We start from the raw sequence: 23,657 nt of genomic DNA on the forward strand, positions 1-23,657 counted from the left end.
CGCCGTCCACAGATCCCCCATAAACGCCGTCCACAGATCCCCCATAATAGTGTCGTCCACAGATCCCCCATAAACGCCGTCCACAGATCCCCCCATAAGTGTCGTCCACAGATCCCCCCATAAGTGTCGTCCACAGATCCCCCCATAAGTGTCGTCCACAGATCCCCCATAAGTGTCGTCCACAGATCCCCCATAAGTGTCGTCCACAGATCCCCCATAAGTGTCGTCCACAGATCCCCCCATAAGTGTCGTCCACAGATCCCCCCCATAAGTGTCGTCCACAGATCCCCCCATAAGTGTCGTCCACAGATCCCCCCCCATAAGTGTCGTCCACAGATCCCCCCCCATAAGTGTCGTCCACAGATCCCCCCATAAGTGTCGTCCACAGATCCCCCCATAAGTGTCGTCCACAGATCCCCCCATAAATGTCGTCCACAGATCCCCCCATAAATGTCGTCCACAGATCCCCCCATAAATGTCGTCCACAGATCCCCCATAAGTGTCGTCCACAGATCCCCCATAAGTGTCGTCCACAGATCCCCCATAAGTGTCGTCCACAGATCCCCCATAAGTGTCGTCCACAGATCCCCCATAAGTGTCGTCCACAGATCCCCCATAAGTGTCGTCCACAGATCCCCCATAAGTGTCGTCCACAATTTGTTTTAATATGGCCTTTGAACATAATTTTTCAAGTAAGATCATATAAACCTCTGTTTTGTAATTTTGTCGTTTTTCCCGATTAATCGATTAATCGTAGAAATTAATCGGCAACTAATCGATTATTCAAATAATCGTTAGCTGCAGCCCTACTGCACTTGGGGACACTTTCAAAGTTTTCCCAATTTTTCGGACTGACTGACCTTCATTTCCTAACGTAATGATGGCCACTCGTTTTTATTTACTTAGCTGCTTTTTTCTTGCCATAATTTTAATTCTAACAGTCTATTCAGTAGGACTATCAGCTGTGTATCCACCTGACTTCTCCACAACGCAACCGATGGTCCCAACCCCATTTATAAGGCAAGAAATCTCACTTATTAAACCTGACAGGGCACATCTGTGAAGTGAAAACCATTTCAGGTGACTACCTCTTTAAGCTCAACAAGAGAATGCGAAGAGTGTGCAAAGCAGTAATCAAAGCAAAAGGTAGCTACTTTGAAGAACCTAGAATATTACATATCTTCAGTTGTTTCACACTTTTATGTTATGTATATAATTCCACATGTGTTAATTCATAGTTTTAATGCCTTCAGTGTGAATCTACAATTTTCATAGTCATGAAAATAAAGAAAACTCTTTGAATGAGAAGGTGTGTCCAAACTTTTGGTCTGTACTGTATATATATATATATATATATATATATATATATATAAAATATATATAGTATATATCTAAAGTAATGATTGTGTATATATATATATACACACAGTTGCAAGAAAAAGTATGTGAACCCTTTGGAATGATATGGATTTCTGCACAAATTGGTCATAAAATGTGATCTGATCTTCATCTAAGTCACAACAATAGACAATCACAGTCTGCTTAAACTAATAACACACAGATAATTAAATGTAACCATGTTTTTATTGAACACACCATGTAAACATTCACAGTGGAGGTGGAAAAAGTATGTGAACCCCTAGACTAATGACATCTCTAAGAGCTAATTGGAGTGAGGTGTCAGCCAACGGAAGTCCAATCAATGAGATGAGATTGGAGGTGTTGGTTACAGCTGCCCTTTAAAAAAACACACCAGTTCTGGGTTTGCTTTTCACAAGAAGCATTGCCTGATGTGAATGATTCCTCACACAAAAGAGCTATCAGAAGACTCACATACTTTACTCACATACTTTTTTTTTCTTGCAACTGTATATATATATATATATATATATATATATATATGTAATTAGATTCCTGAAGGCCTTGTATTTCATTCAGGGCTGAATTTACACAATGTAAAAAGAAGATATGCAATACAGAAAACTCTTCATTATCACAAACAATTTATAAACTGCAAGGACTTTGGGGAAGCAGTAGACTGATAGCGAGTATTAGGAACACATTTTGCAACAAATATGTGTCATATTTTACTTGGAACCTTAACAGCCTGACATTTGCCATCTGGAAACAATACTTTACCTTGCCATGGTTAGAGGCCTGTACATGTGCTTGATGAAATTGAAATACCTGTATGAATATAAATCACATTTTTGTGTTCTATTTAATAGTCATGCCATTTACTATACGTACTAGAACGAGGGAGCAATATGTTTTTTTATTTGAAATAGGTTTTTTTCCGTATTTTCAAGCAATGTTTGTGAATCCATTGAGGCGAGCAGCTGAGATGTGAAGCTTAGGTATAACATTATTCCCTTGCTGTCCATAGTATAACTTGCATTCATTAATCTTTATAGAAACGGTCTATTCCCATTGGAACACAGTTTTTCTTTAACATAAGGGCTTGGAAATTGGAGTAGACACCCAAGGAACAAAATATTTCATACTGAAATGTAAGATTTCAATACTTGGCGCCAAAGGCTGTATCCTTGTCTTAACCGACACATAAAGCAGTATAGTAGAAATGACATGCTATACTTTGGTAATCACAGAATTCCGGATTATGCTGGTTGTAAATATCATAGGGAAAATATTTAATGGAAGAACAACGGTAAAAGACAACGGTAAATGCCGTTTTGTTGATAAGAAGTTTTTTTTTTTGCTTTCAAATTTACGTTATGCAGTTGATGGATCTGACCTGTTAATGTTCTTGTGATCATAGATCCAGGTTTTCATATCTAAAATTTAAGCATTCTTCTTTTGTGTTCCTTAAAACTATGTTTATATCTGTAGATCTTGCAAGTTAGGTTGTTTATTTTGGACGCCTCTTCGCTGCCCTTGCTTGGGCAGTGTTCACATCAAGTTTTGATACTTTGTTTGTCATATACAAAACATATCTGTAGGACTCCATCCACCCAACGGACCCTGGAACATATCCTTTGGCCTCCATCTGTCCAGTATGTATTGGTATACCTTTTTTGTTTTTGGTTTGCTATTCCATACAAAGGTATTGCTCCCTTCTGTCGAAGGTAAATGTTATGAGATTGTCCTACCATATAACTCCAGTCTAGGCACTTAATGTGATGTCTTAACGTGAATCTTAACGTGTATTCAAGAATATATCTGTTATGCTGGGTAAACACCAGCATTCACTCCAACCGACGTGAATAGAGCTGAACAGATCCCAATGACTATATTGAGATCCATTTGGTTTCCGTTTGGGTGTCTGCATGCAGGACTATTTTCTCCATTCTTTTTGACAAAATTTGCAATGCAGGCCACGAATGAACCCTCAGATGCAAACTTATTATGGAAGGAAGATGATAACTCACAATGTCCTCACATTTTCTTGAATGCTTGTCACCAGCCCTACCTACCATAAAAACTGTGACAGTTACAGGGAGAGAGCTGCAGCAGAAAGGAAATGTCACGGCTGAGGATGGGGAAAACCCTCAGCCGTGTGATGCCATGAGATGTTAGTTGCTGCTCGGCCAGGACAATAGAATAAGGGAGCAGGTCACCTCCTAACGCATCCCTGCGCCGGGTGTAGATGTGACGTCATCGGCGCAGGCGCATTGAGGATGGAGCGGCCGCCTCTCAGTGCGCCTGCGCAGATTGAAGATAGGTACGGCCGCAGCGCAGGCGACGGATATTGAATGCAAACAGGCAGGGCCAGCAGAGAACGATTCCATTCCCTGGCCCTGTCAATCACAATGCGGAGGGGGCGTCATTAGGATCGGAGGATGCGGCTGCTACCAGCAAGTAGCCGCCCTACTTGCTGGTAGCAAGTTAATTTGCATATTTTAAAAATAGCTTTTTATCAAATTCTACTGAACCAAAATTATTATTTAACTTATGTATGCAGAGCTCGCAGTATAGGGATTATTAGTAAACAAAAAAAAACGGTTTAGTGGGCTGACAGAAGCCCTTTAACTCTCTTGGGCACTAGAGCTTCACAGGTTGCCACTGGAATCCTCTTCCACTCCTCTATGACGGCATCACAGAGCTGGTGGATGTTAGAGGCCTTGCTCTCCTCAACCTTCCGTTTAAGGATGCCCTACAGATTCTCAATAGGGTTCAGGTCTGAAGACATGCTTAGCCAGTCCAGCACCTTTACCCTCAGTTTCTTAAGCAAGGCAGTGGTCATCTTGGTGGTGTTTTTGGGGTCGTTAGCATGTTGGAATACTGCCCTGTGGCCCAGTTTCCGAAGAGAGGGGATCATACTGTTCTTCAGTATGTCACAGTACATGTTGGCATCCATGGTTCCCTCAATGAACTGTAGCTCCCCACAGCAGGTAGCACTCATGGAACCCAAAACCATGACACTCCCACCACCATGCTTGACTGTACGCAAGACACACTTGTCTTGGTACTCCTCACCTGGTTGCCGCCACACACACTTGACACCATCTGAACCACATAAGTTTAACTTGGTCTCATCAGACCACAAGACATGGTTCCAGTAATCCATGCCCTCGGTCTGCTTGTCTTCAGCAAACTGTTTGCAGGCTTCCTTGTGCATCATCTTAAGAAGAGGCTTCCTTCTGGGACAATAGCCATGCAGACCAATTTAATGCAGTGTGCGGCATATGGTCTGAGCACTGACAGGCTGACCAACTATCCCTTTAACCTCTGCAGCAATGCTTGCAGCACTCATACGTCTATTTTGAAAAGACAACCTCTGGATATGATGCTGAGCATGTGCACTCAGCTTCTTTGATCGAACATGCTGAGGCCTGCTCTGAGTGGTACCTGTCTTGTTAAAATGCTATATGGTCTTGGCCACCGTGCTGCAGCTCAGTTTTGTGGTGTTGGCAATCTTCTTATAGCCCAGACCATCTTTATGTAGAGCAACAATTATTTTTTCAGATCCTCAGACAGTTCTTTGCCATGATGTTGAACTTCCAGTGACCAGTATGAGAGAGTGTGAGAGCGATACCACCAAATTTAACCCACCCGCTCCCCATTTACACCTGAGACCTTGTAACATTAACGATTCACATGACATTGGGGAGGGAAAGTGGCTAATTGGGCCCAATTTGGAGGGAAAATGGCTAATTGGGCCCAATTTGGCCATTTTCAGTTAGGGGTGTACTCACTTTTGTTGCCAGCGGTTTAGACATTAATGGCTGTGTGTTGAGTTATTTTGAGGGCACACCAAATTTACACTGTTATACAAGCTGTACACTGGCTGCTTCACATTGTATCAAAGTGTCATATCTTCAGTTTTGTCCCATGATGTAATTAAATATTTACAAAAATGTGAAGCGTTTACTCACTTTTGTGAGATACTGTATGTGAGATACAGGGATGGTTCAAACTTAGAGATAGTCATGTACTACATGATCCCATGATGATTTCCATTTTTTACCTCACTCATGGGATAACCCCTTTATGCAACTGCATTTGTATTGACTAATATGCAGAAATGATTATTATGCTTCTCAGTATAACTGGGCAAATCATCCATACATGAACTCAGCGCTTGTATCTCTCTATTGCATTAATTATGGGGGCACATTTTATAATACAGTGTATGCCTTTGAATCCCATGAGACTAATATGTCATTGTATGGATGACATAGTGACACTGTGCCTTACAATCTTGGCATGTTGTCAAGCCGTGGAAGTGCTACAATGAGTCATTGTCAAGGCAAGTCTATTTTACAAACAGTGCTGCCTCTTGGAAATGATCTTTCTCTAAGCCATTTTGTGTTTGCTGATGGTATCAATCGTTCCTCCACAATAGAAAATTAATGGCATCTTGAAGCTATTTGCAGTAATCGCGGATATGATATCATTATATATATGTGCATTGAAATAGTCTATAAGAAAAACTACTATATGCGAGTGCGGGGTAGCTAGCCAGTTCATTTCCTCTACTTGTGTTCCTGAAAGGAAGACATGACATTTTCAGGAACACGGCAATGAGCAGCCATTATTGAACAGTGTCAACATTGATGAGAGATGCTTAATTCATCTGTCCTTTCGAAAGTTTGCTGCTGTTTTTCTTCGAGAACTAATCCTTTGATTGCCAGAGACAGACTTCATTAGCCCACACACAAACGCAGCTTTGTGACATTTTAGGACCTTTGACAGGATTTTTGAGCGTGAAGCTATATCTGCACAGCTCCCTCAAATGCAAACAGAAGCTGCCTAATCTTTTCAGCAGCGAATGCCAAAACTCCCTGTTTCCACCTTCCACGAGGTGCCCCGTTGTTCCGTTCAACACATTGCTTCCTGTAGACTCAATAAAAATGAAAGCCACAATGAAAGAAGAGTTAGGAAAGGCCGATGGGGAGATAAGAGTAGGAGGGGGATGGGCAGAAGAAGTTCCAGATACATGATGGGAAGAAGACTTCCATGAAAACGTTCCCACTAGATGTAACTGTTTATTTTAGTTTTTGGTATATTTTTTTTTCCATTTAACATGACACCTTGTAGTGTATGATCAGGGGACAAGCGTGTTGATGGAAGTTCAGGAAATCATAACCTAGAACACATTTACACTTTTCCCTTACCAGGCTCCCTGTCCAGTTTTCTAACTTCTTTCTCCTTTTGGACTCTTATAGTAATTTGTTCGTAGATCACAATGTATATGTGCTATTCAAAGGTAATGGAGAGGACTCGTGAGCGCATGTACAGCAGTCCTGACAATGTATTTCAACGCAGCTCTATGTTTCTGATATTAGGGGAACAGGAGGCAGTAGGAATATAAAAAATAGTGACCTGGACTCCATATCTGCAGCATTACTCATGTATTACTCTAGATGATGGTCCAAAATCAGATTCCCTTTAAAGGATATGGACATTTGTAGGCATCTGCATTTCCCGTTTAAGACACAATTAGTTGGAAGTGAGTGCTCAACTTAGATTCTTAAAAAAATACCATGATGCAACTGTATTACATGTCATAAAGTACCACACATTAAGGCACCATGATATACAGCTACATCATGATGACCATGAGAGCACAGAAACTGTTACCATACAATCAGCAGCAGAAGCCCAGCTGCTGGATGAGAGAAACCTCCAGTCCTGGCTGTTTAACCACTTAGATGCCACAGTTTATAGTAAGGCAAGTACTGGTAGGCTTGGGGACCCTCTCTATGTCTGCCCATCAGCACCCCATAACATAGTTGTAGGGTGCTGAATGCTGATATATTACCATGGCAACTGTGGGCATAACAAAGCCCCTCAGGTCTGCCATGGTATCAGCCTATTTAGCCAGGCCAGAGGCAAATATGCCGAAGAGCAGCGGTATTTGTCCTGTCGCTCCTTGGCATGTTTGCTAGGTTGTGGCTGGATCTTCGCCGGGTCTCATTATAATGAATGGGGCCGGATGGAATGCCGACCGCACACGGCTGGGCCCAGCAAGGATGGATCCAACAGGCTGCCAGATTGGTTTCATGCAAGTGTGAAACAAACCTAATAAGTGCTAATTAATAAGTCATATGTACCTCAAAGTGATGACATTGGAAAATACAATTCAGCCGATAAAAAACAATGTAAAATGTATGGCTCTAAGCAAGCAATGAGGGGCTGGTATACCTATGGCATTAACAGACCATTACATCAATGGCAGTATTTTTAATTAAGCAGGGGTTGGTAAAAAATCATTTTTTTTCAGTGATTTTACACATTCATTGTATACTTGAGTGTACGTACATATTAAGATAAAAGGACAGAATACAATTTTTTTCATATACTTTATGTATTTATTCATATAAATTTTATATGTTTTAAATAAAATACCAAACTTTAAAGGCAGTCTGTCACCTCCAAAATCAGCATGTTTTCTTGTGGCCATATTGACAAAAAAACATATTTTGTTTACATATGTCCATTCCGTAGCCCCGCAAAAAAGACTTTTTTTTGTCCTATTTTGTCCATTTTGCGGACAAGGAAAGGCATTATTTTTTAAATAGATCTGCAAAAAAAACAGATGCCATAAGGATGTCATCAGTTTTTTTTGCGGATCCGCAATTTATGGACCGCAAAACACATACGGTCGTGTGAATGTAGCCTAATCCTGAGAAATGTTTGTCTTTCTTTTTATGCAAATACGTTTTTCAGTGCACTGTGGGTGGGGGCAGTGCTCCAGTGCACCTGGTTTAGCCTGTGTTATCGCTACTGGCTCTGAAATCTCAGGAACTAGAAACCAAACAAATGGTGCTAGATGACATTCCTGAGACGTGCGCCAAACAGAAAAGCCCTGCTCACAGTGCACCGAGAAACTTCTTTGCATAAAAACAAAAAGATGCATTTGTCAGGATTGGTGGAAAAGCACGGTTATATTTCAAGGGAAGCTATCGTGCTGGCGCTATGCTTATTTTGAAGCCGATTTTGGAGGTGGATATATTTGCTATCTGCACAGATGAAACAAAAAGTTTATGATTACATGATGTCAAGCTAACATGACTTCATATTGCTTAGTATCAGTGGAAGAACACAATGGTGCAGATCTAGTTATGCCCAAGGGTATATACTACTAGTTGTAACACCCTTATTTTTTTAGTATGTTTTCCTCAGGAAATGTGGTCTACGTGGGAAACTTGGTTAGCTAATCCTCCGTACTTCTCTCACACTAATGGGCTACTTTGTGTTATTAAAGTAAACATTGTGCAAATAACCTAATCCTTGGCAGAATTTTGGAGAAATGTGTCAATCTCATGAATAATATAATTGCTGAAGGGGTTAGGCTACTTTCACACTTGCGTTCAGAGCGGATCAGTCTGGTGTCTGCACAGATGGATTCGCTCCTATAATGCAGACGATGGGATCCGTTCAGAACGGATCCGCCTGCATTATATTTCAGAAAAAATTTTAAGTCTGAAAGTTAGTCAGACGGATCCGTCCAGACTTTACATTGAAAGTCAATGGGGGACGGATCCGTTTGAAATGGAGCCATATTGTGTCAACTTCAAACGGATCCGTCCCCATTGACTTACATTGTAAGTCTGGACGGATCCGTTTGCCTCCGCACGGCCAGGCGGACACCCGAACGCTGCAAGCAGAGCGAAGCGGAGGCCAAACGGAGCCATACTGATGCATTCTAAGCGGATCCGCATCCACTCAGAATGCATTAGGGCTGGACGGATCAGTTCGGGGCCGCTTGTGAGAGCCTTCAAACAGAACTCACAAGCGGAACCCCGAACGCAAGTGTGAAAGTAGCCTTAGTGAATTAGAAATTTGCATTTGCAAATTGTAAACTTGTGATGGCAATCTTGCACTTTAGTAATGGGAAAGAGGCATATGACTGGCTTTTTTTTTAGTAAGATGCCAGGTTAGGGAGAGACCTAGGAACCTGTGATAGTTGATCTATCCTCTGTCTTTCGCGCTCAGGCCTCGTTTACACTTCTATGAATCACAGACATATGCTGTCCATGTTCTCTACGGACAGCACACAGATCCGTTGACTTCATTGTGAAGAAAAACAACAGAGACATGCAGTGCATTGGTCAGTGATGCGGACCAAACATGCTGTTTGAAGTTTATGGGTCCGTGAAAACCACTGACACAACACGGATGACATCTGTCAGCAGCTTTGTACCTATGAAACTGGCTGACCTGTTACATGTGCACTTGGCAGCTGAAGGCATCTGTGTTGGGCTCATATACATATGTGGCCGCATTGCCGAGAAGAATGATGTTTTAATATATGCAAATGAGCATCTGGGAGCAACGGGGGCGTTACCATTACACCTAGAGGCTCTGCTCTCTCTGCAACTGCCCTGTCCTCTCCACAGAAATGATCCGTTTTATCCTAATGTATTCTGAATGGATAGCAATCCGTTCAGGATGTCTTCAGTTCAGTCTTTTTGCCTTTTCAGGACGGAGATAATACCGCAGCATGCGTTTTATCGTCCAAAAATCCGGAACACTTGCCTGAATGCCGACATTTTTTTTCCTTAGGAATATATTAGTGCCGGATCCGGCATTTAAAATACTGCATTGCCAGATCCGTCCTTCCGGTCTGAACATAAAAAAATAAATGCCGGATCCGGATGACATTGGAAAGACGGATCCGACATTTCAATGCGTCTGTAAGACGGATCAGGATCCTGATCAGTCTTACAAATGCCATCAGTTGGCATACGTTTTGACGGATCCGGCAGGCAGTTCCGGCGATGGGACTGCCTGCCGGATTCCTCTGCCTCAAGTGTGAAAGTACCCTTAGGTAATCATGCAAATTTTCATACAGAATTTGTTTTTTTTATACACCGATTTAGCTCATTTGCAATGTCCATGCAAATTCAGGCTATTTTCTGCAACATATAAATCTGATTTTCTATAACCCTTATTCACATGCATTGCACGGTACATTGTTATGACGTTTAACATGGCCTTTTCAAACATGCCTATAGGTAATTGGGCCTAGTTGTCTTGATTGACCTAGGAATGTGACATTGTAAGCACCAGTGGAGACGGCAACCAACGTGAGCGCTTACATCTCTGCTCGGCACTGCACGGTGTGCAGTATAAATAATGCAACATATTATAAGTTCTGTGATTAACACGTCCATATGTCCCAGTGTTCTGACATTTAAACAGAAGTGGCTCCTTGACTTTTCTCATAGCCATCCGGTAGTTTGGAGGTTACCTTGACAAGCTTCTCTTATGTGTTTCTGCTGGCTTAAATTTGCTGCGTACTTGTAGCCTGTAGGTCTTATTAAATTGCCTTTGGTATTTCAAAGCAGACTTCAATCTACATTTCATTCATAATGAATAATCCTGTGAATAATTGCTTGTCATGAACATTAATAGTAAAGTCAAGAAATTACCTTAGAAGTAATTTCTTTGGCTCCAGCCTCTGCTAAAGCTTTGACTGTAAGGTCATAAGGTTCAAGAATTGACAAGGTCAGATCATCACGTAAAGCAGCCAAAGTTCAGTATGACTGTAGATCTGCGTAGCACAGCAAAAATAAAATCATTACTTTAGATATATACAATATATATATATATATATATATATATATATACAGTACAGACCAAAAGTTTGGACACACCCTCTCATTCAAAGAGTTTTCTTTATTTGCATGACTATGAAAATTGTAGATTCACACTGAAGGCATCAAAAACTATGAATTAAAACATGTGGAATTATATACATAACAAAAAAGTGTGAAACAACTGAAAATATGCCATATTCTAGGTTCTTCAAAGTAGCCACCTTTTGCTTTGATTACTGCTTTGCACACTCTTGGCATTCTCTTGACGAGCTTCAAGAGGTAGTCACCTGAAATGGTTTTCACTCCACAGCTGTGCCCTATCAGATTTAATAAGTGGGATTTCTTGCCTTATAAATGGGGTTGGGACCATCAGTTGCGTTAGTGGAGAAGTCAGGTGGATACACAGCTGATAGTCCTACTGAATAGACTGTTAGAATTTGTATAATGGCAAGAAAAAAGCAGCTAAGTAAAGAAAAACGAGTGGCCATCATTACTTTAAGAAATGAAGGTCAGTCAGTCCGAAAAATTGGGAAAACTTTGAAAGTGTCCCCAAGTGCAGTCACAAAAACCACCAAGCGCTACAAAGAAACTGGCTCACAGGCAGACCGCCCCAGGAAAGGAAGACCAAGAGTCACCTCTGCTGCGGAGGATAAGTTCATCTGAGTCACCAGCCTCAGAAATCGCAGGTTAACAGCAGCTCAGATTAGAGACCAGGTCAATGCCACACAGAGTTCTAGCAGCAGACACATCTCTAGAACAACTGTTAAGAGGAGACTGTGTGAATCAGGCCTTCATGGTAGAATATCTGCTAGGAAACCACTGCTAAGGACAGGCAACAAGCAGAAGAGACTTGTTTGGGCTAAAGAACACAAGGAATGGACATTAGACGAGTGGAAATCTGTGCTTTGGTCTGATGAGTCCAAATTTGAGATCTTTGGTTCCAACCACCGTGTCTTTGTGCGACGCAGAAAAGGTGAACGGATGGACTCTACATGCCTGGTTCCCACCGTGAAGCATGGAGGAGGTGTGATGGTGTGGGGGTGCTTTGCTGGTAACACTGTTGGGAATTTATTCAAAATTGAAGGCATACTGAACCAGCATGGCTACCACAGCATCTTGCAGCGGCATGCTATTCCATCTGGTTTGCGTTTAGTTGGACCATCATTTATTATTCAACAGGACAATGACCCCAAACACACCTCCAGGCTGTGTAAGGGCTATTTGACCATGAAGGAGAGTGATGGGGTGCTGCGCCAGATAACCTGGCCTCCACAGTCACCGGACCTGAACCCAATCGAGATGGTTTGGGGTGAGCTGGACCGCAGAGTGAAGGCAAAAGGGCCAACAAGTGCTAAGCATCTCTGGGAACTCCTTCAAGACTGTTGGAAGACCATTTCAGGTGACTACCTCTTGAAGCTCATCAAGAGAATGCCAAGAGTGTGCAAAGCAGTAATCAAAGCAAAAGGTGGCTACTTTGAAGAACCTAGAATATGACATATTTTCAGTTGTCTCACACTTTTTTGTTATGTATATAATTCCACATGTGTTAATTCATAGTTTTTGATGCCTTCAGTGTGAATCTGCAATTTTCATAGTCATGAAAATAAAGAAAACTCTTTGAATGAGAAGGTGTGTCCAAACTTTTGGTCTGTACTGTATATATATATATATACTTACCAGAATTGCAGTTAATAAATTAGGGACATATAGACCCTGCCCTGGGAACGCCTCCAAACCCATATGTGAGTGGGGATTACAAGCCCGATGCATTTTTAGTCCACGACAGCCCAAATTTGCAGGAAAGTTAGAGATAGCCTGTTGGCAACTATGATCATATATATACATTATATAGTGTATACATATGTGTATATATATATATATATATATTGTATTATTTATGCTGTTAATAATAACTGTCAAAGACCGCTTTTACATAGGTACGAAAGTTAACTGAATATTTCATTTTTTTTTTATTACAGGTCCACCCGGCCAAAGAGGCAAGAGAGGCAGAAGAGGTGAACCAGGTAAGCATTTTTTACCATATTATAAACTATGAAAATATTAGGTTACATGCCCCGGTCTATCAAAAATCACAGAAAAAGATCAAAATAATGCCCCTGTCTATCAGAATAGATTTACAGCAGAAAAAGAGAGCATGTATATGCACCATATTTCTGAAGCATCCTGCAGTGTTGGTAGATCTTGAAGATCAAGCTTGACCACCACTGGTCTATACATACTTACAGGACCATCTGTTTGAGAGCTTGCATGCTACTGCAGCTATTTTCAGTAGTTCACTCCAAATACAGTGTAGATGCTTTTCAGTGGGCAGGTGACTTGTGGTATTTTCATATCATATATGAAGAATATCCACTGTTGTTTTAGAGCTTGCTAGTGTATACTGGTATAATTTAAATATATAAATATATATACACTGCCTGTCCCAAAAGAAAAGTCGCCACCAAAAAAAAAAAAAAAAATCCATTGATGGAATAACCTAGTCATTCAGTATGTTCAGGTAGTCTACTGACCTCTTTCTTGGAGCACATACTGTTGCTTAACCTAGTTCTGACCAACTGCAGCAACCCCAGATCATAGCACTGCCCTCACAGGCTTGTACAGTTGGCACGAGGTATGATGGGTGCATTACTTCATCTGCCTCTCTTCTTACCCTGATGCGCCCATCACTCTGGAACAGGGTAAATCTGGACTCGTCAGACCACATGACCTTCTTCCATTGCTCCAGAGTCCAATCTTTATGCTCCCTAGCAAATTGAAGCCTTTTTTTTCCTCACTGTTTAGTGGTTTTCTTACAGCTACACAGCTGTTCAGTCCCAATCCCTTGAGTTCCCTTCGCATTGTGCGTGTGGAAATGCTCTTACTTTCACTATTAAACATAGCCCTGAGTTCTACTGTTGTTTTTCTTCGATTTGGTTTCACTAAACATTTAAGTGATCGCAGATCACGATCATTCAGGATTTTTTTCCTGCCACATTTCTTCCTTGAATACGATGGGTCCCCACTATCCTTCCCATTTTTAATAATGCGTTGGACAGTTCTTAACCCAATTTTAGTAGTTTCTGCAATCTCCTTAGATGTTTTCTCTGCTTGAGGCATGCCAATGATTTGACCCTTATCAAACAGACTAACATCTTTTCCACGACCACAAGATGTGTCTTTCGACATGGTTGTTTAAGAAATGAGAAGCAACTCATTGCACCAGTTGGGGTTAAATAACTTGTTGCCAGCTGAAAGATAATCGCCCACGCAGTAATTATCCCTTAGGAGGCTCATAACTATTTGCTTAGTTTAATCCAGGTGGCGACTTTTTTGTGATTTCCTCCCTATTGAACTAACAGTAGCATAACCTAGTATTTTACCGCTCATCTGGCAATGCTTTGGAGAAAATCAGTACGGATACGAGCTCCGTGTGACGTCAACCCTGCGTTTTTTGTTGTAACATCTGCTCTAGCCTCTACCGTTCAGCATTGACTACAGACTCACTCTACTGTGGTCTGCTGCTGCACCTGACAATTTTTGGCAATAAGCTAGCTCTTATAAACCCATCTGCAAAATAATGTGGCATTGATATGCTACACCTTTATAGAAATAGTAATTTGTCCTTTAGCTCTCATAAAACAGATTTCGTGTTGCCGGGTGATATTCCTCCCACAACAACACATTTTACTGCGCCTGAATTAATGTTAGAATTTAGAAATTCAATATGAAAAGTGAATTACGGCTACACCTGTTGGAGCTCATTGTGCAGCCCTGCACCCTTTTCCTGTCTTTAAAGAACCTAATTGAAAGCAATGACTGAAAGCTTCATTCAAGTGGAATACCCGCAAAAACCCATTCCGTTAGATTGGCACATGTTTTCGAGAGCCACCTATAAATAAGCCTTGTGTTAGAAGGAAATACTGCTGCGTGCCAGAGATACAGCTGTTATATGGCATAGGCATTGATGGGAAGGAATGCATTCTGTGCACAGTATGGCGGAATATATTATTGCTTTTTTTATTAATGATAACTACTTGTATCACAGGTACAGTCTTCAGTATTGTGATACTTTAGGGATCATTTACACTGTCTCATTAAAATGTACAAACAATGTTTTTGTTGGCATTTTTTATCTAGTGTAATTTTGTACATTTTCCTGGCATTTATCATGTCCTGAACCTGTTGGAAAACACAGAAAATACTCCATACCAAGAGCAAGCTGGAATAAATGCCACTGACCTAAAAAAAACAAAAAACTCTAAGACCTCTTTCAGACGGGCGTTGCGGGAAAATGTGCGGGTGCGTTGCGGGAACACGCGTGATTTTTCTGCGCGAGTGCAAAACATTGTAGTGCTTTTTGCACTAGCGTGAGAAAAATCGCACATGTTTGTACCCAAACCCGAACGTCTTCACAGAAGTTCGGGCTTGGGATCGGTGTTCTATAGATTGTATAATTTTCCCTTATACCATGGTTATAAGGGAAAATAATAGCATTCTGAATACAGAATGCATAGTAAAATAGCGCTGGAGGGGTTAAAAAATAAATAAAAATTATTTAACTCACCTTAGTCCACTTGATCGAGAAGCCGGCATCTCCTTCTGTCTTCATCTTAGCTGTATGGAGGAACAGGACCTGTGGTGACGTCACTCCGGTCATTACATGATCCATCACACGATCTTTTACCATGGTGATGGATCATGTGATGACCGGAGTGACGTCACCACAGGTCATGTTCCTCCATACAGCACAGAAGACAGACAGAAGAGATGCCGGGCTGCACAATCAAGTGGATTAAGGTGAGTTAATTTTTTTTTTATTTTTTTTAAACCCCTCCAGCGCTATTGTACTATGCATCCTATATTCAGAATGCTATTATTTTCCCTTATAGCCATGGTATAAGGGAAAATAATAATGATCGGGTCTCCATCCCGATCGTCTCCTCGCCTGATCGTGAAAATCGCACCGCATCCGCACTTGGTTGCTAGGTAACGATCGGGCTGGGGACCCGATCTGTATTATTTTCCCTTATAACATGGTTATAAGGGAAAATAATAGCATTCTGAATACAGAATGCAAAGTAAAATAGTGGTGGAGGGGTTAAAAAAATAAATAAAAATTAACTCACCGAGTCCACTTGATTGCGTAGTTGTGGATCTCTATCTTCTTCTGTAATGTTGAGCTGCCGGCTAAGGACCTGTGGTGACGTCACATCACATGATCCAATCACATGGTCCCTCACCATGGTGATGAACCATGTGATTGGACCATAGTGATGTCACCACAGGTCTTTTGCCAGGTCCTGAAGATAGAACAGAGACCGTCAGCTATGGAGCAGGTAAGTTAGCTTTTTTTTTAACCCCTCCATCCCTAATTTACTGTGCATTCTGTATTAAGAATGCTATTATTTTCCCTTATAACCATGTTATATGTGAAAATAATAAAACACCTAACCCAAACCTGAACTTCAGTGATGCAGTCCCGGTTTGGGTCTGGGTACCAAACATGGCGATTTTTCTCACGCACGTGCAAAACGCATTAAAACGCTTCGCACTCGCGCGGAGAAATCGCACATTTTACCACAACGCACCCGCATCTTATCGGGCCCTCACACACCACGCTCGTGTGAAAGAGGCCTAAAACAACACAAAAAAACATGCATCAGATTTTTATTTCACTATAGATTTAAAAGTAACATATGCGGAACCATTAATTTGATAGGGTTCACGAAAAAAAAAAAAACGGAAGTTACTCCACATGCACTCTGTTTCTGTATGTCCGCATGTCAGTTCCGCAAAAAAATAGAACATGTCCTATTATTGTTGTATGCATGAGCCCTTATAGAGAGTAGAGCTATCTGCCTCTACTAATTCCAAAACTGAAATTCAAGCCTCTGCTCCAACCAGCTTGTATTTGGAGGCTCTTTATATAACTTATGAATGCTGTAAGTTGTGGTAAGATGATGTTATTCCATTACTGAACACGGACTATATACAGGTATATTAGAAAATTGCTATAACAAAAGATGTTAAAAAATAAATATATTTTAAAGGGGGTTGAATGCATTTGGGGTGAAATATCTTCTATTTTTCTAGCAATAGCACCACACTTGTCCAGAGGCTGAGTCAGGTATTACAGGTCATCCCTAATGAAAGAGAACCTAGCACCTCTCCTGACATGGCTTTATTATTCATTTCTGGTGCAGCTTTTGATTATAACCCTATGTTGCGCCATTCCTCTATTATTCCTTCTAGAAATGCATGAAGTAATTGCCAACTGGACTTTACTATTTGGGGTTTGTCCCTGGACAGTCTACCACTGGCATCACTGATTGGACAGGGTCAGACACAACTCCAACTGGTAACACCCAGTTGGCAATTATATCATCAAGAGGAATTAGAGTTAAAGAATTTAGCCAGGACAGTTAATTAGTTCATTTATGTTATTTCTGCTATGCAGAACACCAGTAATTAATGAGGGAGCCAAACTAGCAACATTTTAATTGCTTTGTGAACGCAAGTGCATCACAACTGTGCTGTATTGCAGCAGTCTTAACTGACTGAGTTGAGAACTAAATTCTACATATAAATCGGGAGTCATTTTACTAAACCAGCGTTTTACACCCTAGTCAGTGGAAAATGTGACAAATTTATTAAGAACGTAATACATTTGTTGCATTTTCTGCTGCTACAGAATTGTACTCCAGCCGGGAGCTAGAGTAGATTACTGGTGTAGTATTGGCCAGATTTCTGATGCACATATTAGTAAATCATCTGAGCTCCTTCCCGTGACCTGGCTCTTCCCACCCTCACCCCACCCACCTTTTGGAAAGTGGCAAGGGCAAGGTGCAATGGCATTTAAAAAGTCCCAAAATAGGAAGTTTGCAACTTTTGTACAATAGAAAACCAGAGTAGCAGCATAGTAAAGGGGTTCTCCAGGAATTATTTATGGCCACCAGCAACCTGTCCTACAATTTGAGCAGGACTGGTTGCCATCACTAGCAGAGCTGCTTAGGGGGTGAGGGCCTCACTACACTGCTCTACAATAGATGATAATAACGTGATCTGGCCTACAATATGCTATCATGGCTGAGCAGCCTGACAGGAACACTCACCAATATGTAGTATATAAAAGTGCCAGAGCGTAGTGTAGGGAGGCTCCATCCCCTTACCACCCTAGGCAGCTCTACAAGTCCTGTTCACATTGTTGAAGAACCCCTTTAATGACCCCCACTGTGTTGAAGTTTGGTTCTCCTCCAACCAGAGTCGATTGGTTGTTTACATATGTCTTGCCCACAAAGTTGCTCTTTACTGGATATACATGTACATACCGTATATAGATTTATGTATGTTTTCTGTTTTTTTAATAGTCTACACTGGACAAAATGTACTGTATGTAAAACATCAATGCAATGCGTACATTGTAGTAAGATTTATGTGCAGCTAAATATATTGTCAGAGGAGTCAACATGATTAAGATGATGCTGTGCAGACGAACACTATTTTGAGTTACAGTATGTGAGGTTGTATATATTTTTTATCCATGGGTTCTCATAAAACATGAGCAATACAGTGCATTGCTATGTGAACCAGTGCTTCCCAAGCCCTCACTACTGAGGCGTCCCCTGATTATTGATGAGATGCAGAATGGGAGGCAGCTATAACAGAAGTGATAAAATGCTACACAAATCTTTCAACGTTTGCACCAATCTCTGATTTAGCAGCATCACAGGCTTATTTTGTGCTTATTTAATTTTCTAATTTTCAGGGTTTTTTTTCATTTCCATGGAGTACGGACAAATGACCCTATTTCTAAACTAAATAACCCTAATTTTGATAATCTTTCTGGATACTGTAGTCCACCCATTCCAGTTATTACTTTAGTCGCCTCCTCTGAACCCTCTCCAACTCTGCTATGTCTGCCTTGTTCACAGGAGCCCACACCTGTACACAGTACTCCATGTGTGGTCTGACTAGTGATTTGTAAGGCAGGACTATGTTCTTGTTGTGTACATCTATGACCCTTGAGGCAACCCATGATCTTAAAAGCCATGACAGCAGCTGCCTGATGTTGGTTGCTACAGTTAAAGCATACCCGTATGTAACCTTTCAACAAATTTAACATTTATTAGTACAGCGTGTATACATGAGGAATAATAACACCATGTCTTGTTATTATATGACTTGTATCTGCCATTTTTTAGCAGTTTCCTCCTGTGCATGCTGAATGTCTAGTTTGCAGTTTTCCTAGATCTGGTGAATATACTGTAGACTAGCTGCCATCCACTGCGCACAGAAAGAAGAGGAAAAAAGAAGTACTGACCTGCATGGTTGTGAATAAAGCACTTTGGCTGAGATATAAAATTTCTATTTAGTTGCAGTGTTCTCTTGTTTGTCTCTCCTACAGTCCTGTCTCACTCTGTTCCTGCAAGTCCAAATTTAGTGTATTACTTTACACAGTTTAGTGTCATCTGCAAAATTTGATATTTTACTGTGCAATCCTTCTACAAGATCATTAATAAATATATTGAAGAGAATAGGGCCCAATACTGACCCCTGAGCTACTGCACTAGTGACAGTGACCCAATCTGAGTGTGTACCGTTAATAACCACCCTCTGTTTTCTATCACTGAGCCAGTTACTTACCCACATACAGACATTTCCTCCCACTCCAAGCATTCTCATTTTATATACTAGCCTTTTATGTGGTACAGTGTCAAATGCTTTGGAGAAGTCAATATAGATAAATAGATAGATAGATATTTCAGAATTTACTGTATATCATGTTGCTAACAAAAAATGTCTTTGTTTTCTTTTCATGTCTCTTCGCAGGACCTCCTGTAAGTACCATTTAAATTTTTTTATTATGTTTTTTTGTTCTAGAAAGCTCTCTTGTGATCTTTTGAAATTGTAATTTGCTTTGAAGTGTTCTGCCAGTGAGAATAAATGAATGAGGATCTGCTCTTTGGAATACAATATTAATTTTAAGTCACATTATTTGCAGTGAATATGTGGAATGAGTGACAAACAAATTTTTTCATAAAAAAAGTTCTTTCCTTAACTGATTCATATCTAGAGTGGGTGCTTTATACAGTTATACACACCACTGAATGTCTATCTCCTACCTTGTTATAAAAACCTTTAGATGTCCATACAAACTGTAGAACTGGAATCTTTTTTTCGGAACCATTACCACCTTAGCTCCTCCAATGGGCAGGAATGGCAGGGACCATCATTGTCTTCTTGCCTGGCCCTATAATCTCGCAGCTGCTCCATTATCGGCACATGTGTAGTACATCAGCTTTTGCTTGCCCAGCAGTGCAGATCAATAATGCACAGGCACTGATAGTCTAATGTACGCTGCAGGCACTGGATTACAGAACCAGGAAAAAAAAGGACACTAATAATGCCTGACACTATCTGTCAAGGAGGGGAGTGACCATAGCTGGAAAGCAGAGGAGCTAAGGAGCACCAGAGGTTTGGGTCTGCCCCTTGATGCGCTGAAGATCTCATATGCACAAACATTAAAAGATGAATGTAACAGCTAAGGCTACTTTCACACTAGCGTTCGGGCGGATCCGTTCTGAACGGATCCGCTCATAATAATGCAGACGGAGGCTCCGTTCAGAACGGATCCGTCTGCATTATATTAGCAAAAAAAAGCTAAGTGTGAAAATAGCCTGGGACGGATCCGTCCAGACTTTCAATGTAAAGTCAATGGGGGACGGATCCGCTTGAAGATTGAGCCACATTGTGGCATCTTCAAACGGATCCGTCCCCATTGACTTACATTGAAAGTCTGGACGGATCCGCACGGATCCGCACGCCTCCGAACGGCCAGGCGGACACCCGAACGCTGCAAGCAGCGTTCAGCTGTCCGCCTGTCCGTGCGGAGGCGAGCGGAGCGGAGGCTGAACGCCGCCAGACTGATGCAGTCTGAGCGGATCCGCCTCCATTCAGACTGCATCAGGGCTGGACGGCTGCGTTCGGGTCCGCTCGTGAGCTCCTTCAAACGGAGCTCACGAACGGAAACCCGAACGCTAGTGTGAAAGTAGCCTAAAATGCAACAGATCTGCATAAAACATATACTATTACTCGGCCGGATCAACCCCACTAAGGCTACTTTCACACTTGCGGCAGAGTCATCCGGCAAGCAGTTCCGTCGCCAAAACTGCCTGCTGGATCTGGCAAAACATATACCAACTGATGGCATTAGTAAGTCTGATCAGGATCCTGATCAGTCTTAAAAATGCCTGATCAGTCAGAAAAATCCATTGAAATGCCGGATCTGTCTTTCCGGTGTCATCCGGCAAAACGGATCCGGCATTTATTTTTTTCACTTTTTTTTCGGTCAGCGCATAACGACGGATTCGGCATTCCGGTATTTTGATTGCACTAATACATTCCTATGAGAAAAAAATGCCGGATCCGGCATTCAGGCAAGTCTTCAGTTTTTTTTTCGCTGGAGATAAAACCGTAGCACGCTACGGTTTTCTCTTTTGCCTGATCAGTCAAAAAGACTGAACTGAAGACAACCTGATTCATCCTGAACGGATTACTCTCCATTCAGAATGCATGGGGATATAACTGATCAGTTATTTTCCGGTATAGAGCCCCTGTGACGGAACTCTATGCCGGAAAAGAAAAACGCTAATGTGAAAGTAGCCTAAGCATTGTGTCTGGTTTAATAGGGTTGATCCTGCTGCCAGATGCTCTTTAAGTTATGTCGTTTTCTAATAATTTGGTCCTTATGCATAAAATCCTTTGTGACAAATGTCAGCATTGTCAGTAGCGATCAGTCTGATTCCAGCTTTCAGTTTTCAGAATTTCCAAATGTATCAAATTGGAACCTGCTACATAATTCATTTGGCACAAGATGCTGTGCAGCCTCATGGCTATTGCCAGTATTTTGCACAAAAAAGTCAAAATTTTTATGTAGCTTTTCTTAATTCTGCTGTACATGTTTCAATCAGAACAAGATACAGCATGAGGCATGTCACTTTTTATTTCACACTACCTTTTCTGGTATATTTGATTTGATGAAGGTGTCCCTATGTAATGAGACAGGACTGTAAGCTTTACTTACAAAAAATCCGTAGGATCCCCTTCCATCATATGGTTGTATGGTTGGTCAGCACATATAGTAAATTCATATCTCACAATTTCATGCTGCTATACTGGTTCTCCATATGTTGTTATATATTTTAGGTATTAGTGTAGTACAGTTCTGGGGTGTTGCCAGGGTCTTGAAAGATCAGGGGCAAAAGCACAAAAACATATACCCCCCCCCCCCCCCAAAAAAAAATTTTTTTTTTAGACCAGGTAGGTTAATATTTGTTTTCTTATCTTATGTATATTAGTTAATTTGCTCCATTGTCATTAACCCTTTGAGCCCTGGGTGACTTTTCCTTTTTGTGTTTTCATTTTTCACTGCCTTCCTTCCTGGAGCCATAACTTTTTTATTTTTTCATTTGCATAGGCATATGAGCACTTATTTTTTGTAGGACAAGTTGTACTTTCTAATGGCACCATTTGATATTGCATATGATCTAGTTGGAATCTGTAATTTTTTTTAAAATAGGGTTGAATTAGAAATAAAAACACTTCAGTTACATTCCTCACCATATGAGATAAATACGTTTATATTTTAATAGTATAGGCATTTTGAGATACGGCAATGCCTGTAGTCTTTAATTTTTTGGTTTATTTATTTTATATTAATTATGGGGAATGGAGAGTGATATGAATATGCAATCTTTAGACTGCTTCTACCTTACACGGCAACAGATTAGCATTGCAGTGTATGGATGATTTTCTAAGTTCCTAGGGAGCCCTGCCACCTGTAGGCCTCCATAAAAACTACAGCTTTAATAGCCTGGGAATTTTCCTAAGGCTTTAGGCTATTACAAAAAACAAACGGCCTTACACTCCCGACTACACAACATATGAAGGGCTAAATGTCTGCAATCAGTGTTATTGCAGTTCACAGACATTAGCCTCGGGTGTCAGCTGTTTAAAACTTTAGCTTCTGATCGGCGGGGGTCCGACACCCGGGACCCCCACCGATCAGCTGTTTGAGAAGGCAGCGGCGCTCCAACAGCGCTGTGGCCTTCTCACTATTTACCGCTGGCCGAGTGATGTCACAACTAGTATCAACTGGCCTGGGCGCGGCTAAGCTCTGTTCACTTGAATGGAGTTTAGCCCCGCCCAGGTCAGTTGATACTAGTTGTGACGTCACTGGGCCAGCGGTAAACAGTGAGAAGGCCGCTGCAGTTTAAACAAAGTGCAGAACCCCTTTAATGTATAAGTTGGGAAAAACGGATACAAAAGCGCTGTACACCACGCTTTTCCATCCTGCAGAGTCCGGTAAAAAAACATATATGTTAACATAAGCATTTTTTTTTACAATGGAACTCTATGGTGTATGGATGCCACTGTCAGGCATCTGTCTGTATACATTAAACAGATGGCAAAAACATGATGTGAACCCAAAAGCGGGTGAATATTTTTGCAAGGCACTGTATATACTTGAGGATAGATGTTAGACATGTAACAGCAGAATGGATTTGGAGAATCCAGGAGTACAGAACGTTCTGGGTTACCACTTGAATAGAATGTTCTGCAAAGTTACTAAAACAGTTCTTAAACTGG

At 41.2% G+C, this 23,657-nt stretch overlaps 1 protein-coding gene across 1 annotated transcript in view; it reads left to right on the forward strand.

Annotated features, from left to right (window-relative positions):
* Positions 1 to 23,657, forward strand: part of COL25A1 (collagen type XXV alpha 1 chain) — a 423,067-nt gene that overhangs the window by 228,109 nt on the left and 171,301 nt on the right. The window contains exons 3-4 of the mRNA XM_044277438.1: positions 12,989 to 13,033; positions 19,839 to 19,846. Of these exons, the coding sequence (XP_044133373.1) occupies positions 12,989 to 13,033; positions 19,839 to 19,846 (53 nt within the window). The remainder of the gene's footprint in view (positions 1 to 12,988; positions 13,034 to 19,838; positions 19,847 to 23,657) is intronic.

Source organism: Bufo gargarizans, chromosome 1, assembly GCF_014858855.1.
Source record: "Bufo gargarizans isolate SCDJY-AF-19 chromosome 1, ASM1485885v1, whole genome shotgun sequence".
In the NCBI taxonomy this organism is placed as follows: domain Eukaryota; kingdom Metazoa; phylum Chordata; class Amphibia; order Anura; family Bufonidae; genus Bufo; species Bufo gargarizans.